This window comes from Saccopteryx leptura, chromosome 2 (genome assembly GCF_036850995.1).
Source record: "Saccopteryx leptura isolate mSacLep1 chromosome 2, mSacLep1_pri_phased_curated, whole genome shotgun sequence".
NCBI lineage: Eukaryota > Metazoa > Chordata > Mammalia > Chiroptera > Emballonuridae > Saccopteryx > Saccopteryx leptura.
The window spans coordinates 54,554,253-54,564,945 of record NC_089504.1 but is presented as its reverse complement, the minus strand read 5'-3'; the positions used below and the strand labels follow the sequence as shown (position 1 = coordinate 54,564,945).

General features: G+C 40.1%; 1 protein-coding gene across 3 annotated transcripts in view; it reads left to right on the top strand.

The window, feature by feature from the left end:
- Positions 1-5,072: 5,072 nt before the first annotated feature.
- The window catches only part of LOC136394607 (cytochrome P450 1A4-like), a 36,324-nt gene continuing 30,703 nt past the window's right edge, over positions 5,073-10,693 (top strand). For 2 of the 3 annotated variants that reach the window (XM_066367988.1, XM_066367986.1), the window contains exons 1-3: positions 5,075-5,207; positions 8,401-9,239; positions 10,496-10,619. In XM_066367988.1, coding sequence (XP_066224085.1) covers positions 8,418-9,239; positions 10,496-10,619 — 946 coding nt within the window. In that variant the 5' untranslated portion in view covers positions 5,075-5,207; positions 8,401-8,417. Of the gene's footprint in view, positions 5,208-7,998; positions 8,067-8,400; positions 9,240-10,495; positions 10,620-10,693 lie in introns of all 3 variants that reach the window. The other variant, XM_066367987.1, reaches the window with a different exon arrangement.

Sequence of the window (10,693 nt, the reverse complement as noted above, 5' to 3'; positions counted from 1 at the left end):
CAAAAATTAATGAATGGGACTACACCAGACAGACTAAGAAGATTTTGCTCAGCAAGAGAAACTGATAACAAAATAAACAGAAAGCCAACTAAATGGGAAATGATATTTTCAAACAACAGCTCAGATAAGGGCCTAATATCCAAAATATACAAAGAACTCATAAAACTCAACAACAAACAAACAATCCAATAAAAAAATGGGAAGAGGACATGAACAGACACTTCTCCCAGGAAGAAATACAAATGGCCAACAGATATATGAAAAGATGCTCATCTTCTTTAGTTATTAGAGAAATGCAAATCAAAACTGCAATGAGATACCACCTCACACCTGTTAGATTAGCTATTATTAACAAGACAGGTAATAACAAATGTTGGAGAGGCTGTGGAGAAAAAGGAACCCTCATACACTATTGGTGGGAATGTAAAGAGGTACAACCATTATGGAAGAAAGTATGGTGGTTCCTCAAAAAACTGAAAATAGAACTACCTTATGACCCAGCAATCCCTCTACTGGGTATATACCCCAAAAACTCAGAAACATTGATACGTAAAGACACATGCAGCCCCATGTTCACTGTAGCATTGTTCACAGTGGCCAGGACATGGAAACAACCAAAAATCCCGACAATAGATGACTGGATAAAGAAGATGTGGCACATATACACTATGGAATACTACTCAGCCATAAGAAATGATGACATCGGATCATTTACAGCAAAATGGTGGGATCTTGATAACATTATACATAGTGAAATAAGTAAATCAGAAAAAACCAGGAACTGCATTATTCCATACGTAGGTGGGACATAAAAGTGAGACTAAGAGACATTGATAAGAGTGTGGTGGTTACGGGGGGAGGGGGGAGAGGGAAAGGGGAAGGAGGAGAGGGAGGGACACAAAGAAAACTAGATAGAAGGTGACAGAGGACAATCTGACTTTGGGTGATGGGTATGCAACATAAGTGAACGACAAGATAACCTGGAGTTGTTATCTTTGAATATATGTATCCTGATTTATTGATGTCGCCCCATTAAAAATAAAATTATTAAAATATTTAAAAAAAATTTGTCGTTCTTACTGGCTGCTGTATGCAATCTTAATTAATATAAAAAACTATCAAGGCCCTGGCCGGTTGGCTCAGTGGTAGAGCATCGGCCTGGCGTGCAGAAGTCCCGAATTCGATTCCCAGCTAGGGCACACAGGAGAAGCGCCCATCTGCTTCTCCACCCCTCCCCCTCTCCTTCCTCTCTGTCTCTCTCTTCCTCTCCCACAGCCGAGGCTCCATTGGAGCAAAGATGGCCTGGGTGCTGGGGATGGCTCCTTGGCCTCTGCCCCAAGCGCTAGAGTGGCTCTGGTCGCAACAGAGCGACGCCCCAGAGGGGCAGAGCATCGCCCCCTGGTGGGCAGAGCGTCGCCCCCTGGTGGGCGTGCCAGGTGGATCCCTGTGGGGCGCATGCGGTAGTCTGTCTGACTGTCTCTCCCCGTTTCTAGCTTCAGAAAAATACAAAATAAAACAAAAACAAAAAACAAAAGAAACTATCATAATAGCCCAGGAAGGTTTTAATGGGGCCCAGATCTAGGTCATAGCAATTGGGAATAAAGATGCCAAGAGAGTGAAAAATATGTACGTGACTGAATCCACAGGACCAAGCCACTAGCTACGAGATATAAAAGAGATTGACGATTCAAGGATCATTCTGAAGTTCTGATTGAAGTAGATATTTTTCAGGCTCTTCTTCCATCTCACTTTATTTTTTAACCATGCAAAGATTTTTTTTTTAACCTCTCTACCTTTTTTCCCCCCAAAACAGAGAGAGAGAGAGAGAGAGAGAGAGAGAGAGAGAGAGAGAGAACGGAGAGGGACAGAAATACAGGAAGGGAGAGAAATGAGAAGGATCAACTCATAGTTGTGGTACCTTAGTTGTTTATTTGTTGCTTTCTCATCTGTGTTTTGACCAGAGGGCTCCAGCAGAGCCAGTGACACCTTTCTCAGGTCAGTGACCTTAGACTCAAGCCAGCAACCATGGGGACATGTGTATGATCCCATGCTTAAACTGGCAACCCTGCATTCAAGCTGGTGAGCCTGTGCTCAAGCCGGCAACCTAGGGTTTTGAACCTGGGTCTTCAGCATCTCAGGCCAATGCTCTATCCACTGTGCTACCTGGTCAAGCTAATCCACTCTACCTTTTCAATGCTTTTCTCTGCTTAGCATCTCTTCCCATTTACGCATTAAAATTTATTTTAAATATCACCTCCTCCATAAAGCAACTTCTCTAAATCCCTAAGAATATAGCATTCCTTTTTTTTTTTTAAGAGAGGAGAGAGAGAGGGAGAGAGAAAGAGAGAGAGAGAGAGAGGAGAGAGAGACAGGGGGGAGGAGCTGGAAGCATCAACTCCCATATGTGCCTTGACCAGACAAGCTCAGGGTTTTGAACCGGCGACCTCAGCATTTCCAGGTCGACGCTTTATCCACTGCGCAACCACAGGTCAGGCCAGCATTCCTTTTTTATGAACCAAAGCTACTGTTTTTCAAATAATTATTATGTGCCAAATATTAAGTGTCTTACAGATATTAGGTCATTCTCTATTTTTGAAATTTTACTTATTGTTTTGAGAGAGAGAGGAAGGGAGAGTGAGAGAGAAACAGAAACATCCGTCTTTTTTGGTATGTTCCCTGACCAGGGATCCAACTGGCAACCTTTGCCTATTGGATGATGTTCCAACAAATGAAGCTATCTGGCCAGGGCTAAATCATGCTTTTAATTAACCTTTGAGATAGGTACTGCTAGGATCCCTCATTTTATTAAGAAGTACTACTGAGGTAGAGAGAAGTTTATTAACACGCTCAAATCTTTGGACCTATGAAATAACAGTGGTTATGTTAGAATCCAGGGACTATGGAGACCCTGCTAAACCACTTCTCACTAAAAAAAAGTAGAATATGAATGACCTGATTTCAATTCTTCACCGTGGGGCAATGGTGGTGAATGTGATATCACATCTATAATTGATTGAATGGTTACCTTCAAAAAGATATGTCCACAGTCCAGACCCTGTGACTCTGACTTAATTTGACAAAAGGATCATTGCAAATGTAATTAAAGATCTCTAGTTGTGGTCATTCTGGGATATACAATTTAGCCCCAAATCCAATGCAAGTGTTTCTATATAAACACACACAGAGAAGAGATTTGGAGAAAGAAGGCCATTGAAGACAGACAGGGGTTAGAGTTCTGCAGCCACAAGCCAAGGACACCTGGTGCCACCAGAAACTGGAAAAAGCAGCCTTCAGAAGGAGCAAGGCCTGCTGACACCTTGATTTCAGACTTCTGGCTTGCAGACTTCGAGTTAATATTTTTATGTTGCTGCAACCTATCAACTTTGCGGTAATTTGTTACTATGTCCCCAGGAAGCTAATACACCATTCCTGGTCATTCGTTGCAAGGTAATTCTCATTATCTTCTATCACAGCTTTCAAATCAAGCATCATCTAATAATTAATATCAATTGCTGTTAATACAAATACTTAAAAAAGAAATTGATATGGCTACCTAATTTCTATATTGTAATCCAATGTGGGGTTATATTAGAGAAGGAGACAATTCCCGGGAAAACATTAGAATAATTTTTTTTCAGTAGTTTATTATGACATGATTAAATTTCGATTAGCATAACTTCTGCCCATGGGTCAAAACCTTTCCATGGTTTATAAGACTTTGTCAGATTTTTTGAATTTTTAGAGGTAAGATATTTAGAAATCTAAAATATTTTGTCAATATGACACTGTAGCTTATCCTTGAGGAAATACATTAGGTTTAGCATTCACTTTGGGGGTTGCTTTCTTTCCTCTGAGAGAACATACTGAGAACCCAGTGATCATTCTTGCGCATTCACATCAAAAGCTGGTGTTGAAACCTCTAATATTTACAGGACCAAGGACTCCAAATTTAAAAAAAAAAAAGAAAGAAAATTTTGTTATATAATAAGTTGTACACATCTTGACAGGAAGATAGCCCCAAACCACGTGTCATTTACCTAGTAACAGGTGGAACAACTAGCCTTTAGGTAGAGAAAGTACCTTGACATGGGTAAGAATATATTCTCAAATCAAACCTATGAATATCATACTCAGAAATTGAATCTTTTTTTTTTTTTTTGTCATTTTTCCGAAGCTGGAAACGGGGAGGCAGTCAGACAGACTCCCGCATGCGCCCAACCGGGATCCACCCGGCACGTCCACCAGGGGGCGATGTTCTGCCCTTCTGGGGCGTCGCTCTGCTGCAACCAGAGCCATTCTAGCGCCTGAGGCAGAGGCCAAGGAGCCATCCCCAGTGCCCGGGCCATCTTTGCTCCAATGGGCCTCGGCTGGGGGAGGGGAAGAGAGAGACCGAGAGGAAGGAGAGGGGGAGGGGTGGAGAAGCAGATGGGTGCTTCTCCTGTGTGCCCTAGCCGGGAATCAAACCCGGGACTCCTGCATGCCAGGCCAACGCTCTACCGCTGAGCCAACCAGCCAGGGCCCGAAATGGAATCTTCTAATTGTGAAAATACTAATCTGTTCAGATGGTGAAGAATCCTAAGGAATCTACCAAATCCACCTGAGTAAGGGAATCTAAATTTCCTAGATTTTTAAATTTCATCCATCACCCCCAACCTCATTCCTTGCTTAGATTGCGGTGTATTTTCCTGGTTTCCTAAAAATCGCAGCTAAATGATGACTCCTCACCGTTGTCTTTTCCCTCCCTGCTCATTGCTTCCTAGCTACCTAGCTTTTGAGGCTACCTCTGCTTGTCATCAGCAACTTAAAAATGCTTAGTCTACCCTTCTGCCTCCTTCCGTCCTGCATTTTCTCAAGATCTATGTGCATCCTCCCTCTCCTCCAGAACCCCTTGCTCTATAGATATTCTTCCCCTTCCTCCCACGCTGGACTTTCCCACCTTCCTAGGCCCAATGCTGGCTGTTGAGGCCTCTGCATCCCTCCCTCCAGCTCTCAAATGCCCCAATTACAAACTCCTCCCACAAGGGTCCAAGGTCCTCCACTCAGTGTTTCTTCACAGAATGTTCCCTCCCAGACTTTTGGAGGCCGGCTGCTGCGATGACCAGCTGTTTATGTTTCCTAGGATTCCAGGCTCTTTCTCCAAAACTTTCTCTGTCCTAAAATCCTTCCGCCAGATTCCACTCACTGACCGGCAAGATTTGTGGGCACAGGTGAGCTTTACAATCTTTGTTGTAATTTTGCTGAATGGATTTGTTGATCTCACTACAGGTTGTTTTTCCTCCAAAAAATGCCCACGACTTGGAATGCCTCTTAGTCAGATTGAGGAGTTTTCTAAAATGCATTTAACCCCTAGAGATTTGGATTGAAGTGGCTTGGGACATGGACATTGCAATGGTTTAACAGCTTCTGGGGGAGGTCTAATGTATGTGTCTAGGTTTGAGGATTAGTACAGAATCCCCCAACCTATCTATGCTCTTATTACCTGGAATGTCTCTGAGTTTCCCTTGAATCTTTGACGATGCAGCAGACCACCCTTTTGGAGCCTTTGACTCCTTGTCCTCAGCCCTAATGCACCGCCAAAACAACAGGAACAGAATGTGCCTTCAGGTCTTTCCAAGAAAGTTGCTGGGAAACTTGGCAATGCGTCTGGGTCTGGTAAACTGCCAAAGGAATTTTAATTAAAAAAAAAAAAAAGCTAGAAGAGCCCAGGCTGAAAAAGACTCCAGGGTGGTCACAGTTTCTAACATTTGCTGATGAACTGTAAACTGCCCTGGAAACTCTGATAACATAACATTGCTGGGCAATTAACCCTGTACTCACACTGCTGTTTCTGTCCCAATTTCCATGCTAGCTTTGATTACTGAAGACCACAGCTGGCCTTCCACGTCTTCTAGTCTGAAGCAGTCATTTTACGGATGAGGAAAAGGAGGTTAAGGGAGATGTAACATAACAAAAGTCCCACAGCTAAATAGGGGAGGAGGGAGGCAGGAAACCCAGTCATCTTTATGAGTTCTTCCAGACACACCCACAAATCACCTGTTTCACAATGTGCTTTGGAAATGCCACTAATAATTCTCAATGTGTAAACTGGTAGTTTGGTGAATGCCCAAGAAAAATTAAATTGTGTAAAAAAGCAAGTGCTAGTGATAATCGATGACTGATTATTCAACTCAAAAAATGGGAAATAATTTGGGAAAATGACTTTATTTCTAAGCTTCTCCATAAATCTCACAGAAGTATGAGTTTTAAAAGTGCAGGTTTAATGCTTAGTTCTGAATCTGGCACATGGTAACTGTGGAATTTGTGTTCATAGTTATTTTATTTATTTATTTATTTTTGTGTGGCAGAGACAGAGTCAGAGAGAGGGACAAATAGGGACAGCCAGACAGGAAGGGAGAGAGATGAGAAACATCAATTCTTCATGTGGTTCCTCAGTTGTTCATTGATTGATTTCTCATATGTGCCTTGACTGGGGGGCTACAGCAGACCGAGTGACCTCTTGCTCGAGCCAGCGACCTTGGGCTCAAGCTGGTAAGCCTTGCTCAAACCAGATGAGCCCGTGCTCAAGCTGGTGACCACGGAATTTCAAACCTGGATCTTCCACATCCCAGTCTGATGCTCTGTCCACTGCGACACCGCCTGGTCAGGCTAATAAAAGTTGTCTTTTCCAAAATCAGCATGCTACAAAGCAGAAACAGAGTGACACCATCACAGTTCCCTTTTTGACAGAGTGAAATTGGAATTTTGCAAATTTTAGCTGTTGCATTGATTAAGGACTTAGTTCATTTTGTTTGAATGTGTGTTCAAAAAATTTTTTCCATAAAAATCTCTTGGTTTTAACTCCAAAGTTCATATTTTATTAACTAGTGCCAACCAAGCTGGTGTAGTTAGCCACATTTTATCTGTGAACTTAGAAAAGTGAAACAATCAGATAAGACAGGTGACGAGGGTTTGCTTATGTATTCATTCAAAACAACTAGAAGAAATCAAGTGAGAACCAGACATTTACATTACATTTGCCATGAGTATATTGTCTACCAATGTTATTTGTCCCGTAAATAATCAGAGAAATGTGGTCAGTTTAGTTATGTATACTTTTAAAGGAAACTTTTAAATTTTCTCTATAGTTACTATACAATTCAGTAGCTAACAAATATATTCTACATATGCCTGAGACCTTCTTTGATGCAAGCAATAAAAACAAATTATAGCAAGTTTAAGCAGAAAGAATTTATAGACAAGATCAATGTCATGAGGTCCCCCCTCAGTCTAGTCTTTCTTTTTCTTTCTACTTCATTTATTTTTCAGACTTGCTGTCTCAGTTTCTCATTTCCTCCTGGTGGGTTAAGGGTTCCCAAAATTTATCTTCAGACTTATATTTTATAGATACAAACACCCAAAGAGAGGATGATTTTTCACAGTCCCTATTCCATATTTCTAAGGAAGGTTTATTTTGGGTCATAGACCCATTCTTGGATCAATGACCCTTGGCTACATGGACAAATGAAAGATAGCTTTAGCAGGTGACCCTTCTAAGTGGGCTAGGAAGTCGAAGGACAGGTTAGGTGACAACAAATTAAAGATACACAAAATGGCTGTGATTCATTTAGTACCTTTTTAAAATATTTTATTTATTTATTTATTTTAGAGGAGGTAAGAGAGAGAGAGAAGGGGGATGGAGCAGGGAGCATCAACTCCCATATATGCTTTGACCAGGCAAGCCCAGGGTTTCGAACCGGCAACCTCAGCATTCTAGGTCGCTGCTTTATCCACTGCACCACCACAGGTCAGGCTCATTAAGCACTTTTTAATGATTTAATTTGATCCTCAATGATGACAGGGCACTCTGTACTCAACTCTATCGTATTTTCCACTTTGTAATCTAATTATTATTTATCTAATTTCCTCATTAGACTGTAAAATTTTGTGTTTTTAGTGTCTGACATGTGGGAGAGGGTAAAAAAAATATTTGTTGAAAGAATGCATGACTAATATTTTTAGGTAAGAAACTTTGATAAGAAAACTGGGATGAATTTATACTGAGTGACTGGAGGAAGAGCCTCCTTTAGGTAATGAGTCTGAAATCAACCTCTATGGCCTCAATCCCTTTCCCAACCACCAGGCCGCTTTCTACATCAAATTGTCCTTTACTTCTGTCTATCATGTCAATGACTGACATGAAAAATTGGACTGGTGTTTAAAATTTTAAAAATAATACAATTGGAATAAAGGTACAGTGCATTTTATAAGAATTTGTTTTTGCCCTCTTGATACTTTGGTTAAGGATTGTTGTCAACTAATTTCAAAATGTCCGTACTTTTCATTTAAGTATTTAAAGTGAGAAAGACTTTTAGTCTATGTTGAGAGTGGCAAAAATAAGGTTTATATATCTTTTTATTTTAGGTGCTTTATTCCTGAAAATGATATTTGACATGACAATCACTCCTGGAGAGGTGACCACTTCTCTCGTGATTTTGGTGATGGTTTTTGTTTTTGTGAGAGCCCTTGGGAGTAAGGAGAGAAAGCAGGTGTCTCTCCCTGGCCCCTGGTCCTTCCCCATCATAGGGAATCTTCTTCAGCTTGGAGATCTTCCTTTTCTTACATTCATAGAGATGAGGAAGAAATATGGAGATGTCTTTCTCATCAAACTTGGTATGGTGCCTGTCGTGGTGGTGAATGGAATGGAAATTGTGAAGCAAGTACTACTCAAGGATGGAGAGCATTTTGCAGGCAGGCCTAACATGCATACATTTTCTTTCTTTGCTGAAGGAAAGAGTCTTTCATTTTCAGTCAATTATGGAGAGAGCTGGAAGCTTCATAAGAAAATAGCCTCTAATGCTTTACGAACTTTTTCTAAAGCAGAAGCTAAGTCCTCCACCTGCTCTTGCTTACTTGAGGAACACGTCATCGAGGAAGTTTCTGAGCTGGTAAAAGTCTTTGCAAAGTTGACTTCTGAAAATGGCAGCTTTGAGCCCAGAAGTGCCATCACGTGTGCAGTGGCCAATGTTGTCTGTGCCCTTTGCTTTGGCAAGAGATATGACCACAATGATGAAGAGTTTCTTAAGATAGTTAAAACTAATGATGATTTACTCAAGGCCTCCAGTGCAGCTAATCCTGCCGATTTCATACCATGTTTTCGCTACCTTCCACTGCAGATTATAAATGCTCCTCGAGAGTTTTATCAGGCCTTGAATCAGTTTATTGCCTTACATGTACAAGATCATCTTACCACATATGATAAGGTAAGTTAAATTCATGGCAGGACAAGGGATTTGGTGAGAAGCAACAGATAATGGTATGTGTTATGTACCCAGATTCGTTTCTCTATACTTTTGTCATAATGACCCTTACCCAAACTATCATGAACTGTAAGTTCAAATCGGTGATATTATAGGGCAGTGTTTCTTAGTTCTCATATAGGGATCCTAGAAAGAGTTCTGAATTCTTTGAGACCTCAGATATTTCCTCAGTCTGTGGATAAGGTAATGCTTGAATTATCACTCTGTAGTTGGCTGATGAATGATGACCATGTAAATGAGTCCCTTGAATAAATGAACCAATGATTTTTGTCTCTCCTCTGTTGCATATGAAACTATGAGGTCTTAAAAGTATCAAAATTTTTTTAAGAAAGTGTTTTGAATAATTACAAAAAATATTGTATAGGAAACTTCCACTTTATTGTCTTTTTCTTGCTTGAGTCGCTTTACTATATAGATATAAACTTTGAGATTATGACACATGTAGAAAGTTTCTTCATGTATTATAGGTGACAGAAGTAGACCTTTTTGTAAGGCCACTCAAATGTTTTTGGTCCAATTTAGTGGTCCACAGAAAAGTAAATTTCTCTCATGAATTATATATGTTCTAGAAATAATCCTAGCTCTTTGGAGGCCAATTTGTTGAGATCATGGCATAATGAAAAAAATAAATACAAAAAGGTAGATAATTGAACAAATGTAAAGGTGTAAGGTGTTAAGTCCCATCCAGTGCAAAAGAAGAAGCAGTAAACAATACATTCCAAGGTATTCGCTGGGAATTTTAGAACAAATACAGACATAAAAAACTTGTGAAGTCATAAGTTTTTCTTCCTACTCCTTAACCTACCTCAGCCTCATCTCTTTCTGCATGGTGATTACAGTAAAATTCTTACAGTGGGTTTGGTAACCTCTTATTATATTCATTGCTCAGCAATTTCCCTGTAGTAAGTTAATATTTAATTTTTTTAACTGTGCTTCCAGACATAGGTACTTTTTTATTGATTGAAAGAAACATTAAGAAGAAAATTGAGCTTGGCAACTTGATTTTCTAGTCTACATTCTTTTAAAATTGAGCATTACCATTGACAAGCAAAATTGGTAGTGAGCTTTAAAATGATCTACTATAGACCTTATATTCCTAGGCAAATTGATTTCATTTTACATTGCATGGTGCAAGAGATTCATATGTCATGTGAGATGTAGGTAGGGATCAATAATCATACCAAGATTTGTCTCCTCAGGACCATATACGAGACATTACTGATGCTCTGATTAATACATGCCACAACAAATATGCCACTACAAAAACAGCCACCTTAAATGACGCTGAAATCATAAGCACTGTGAATGACCTTTTTGGAGCTGGTATGTGAGAGTATTTGTCAATATATGAGGCAAATAGGATTAATTGCAATTATTTTGTGTTCTATTGTTTACAC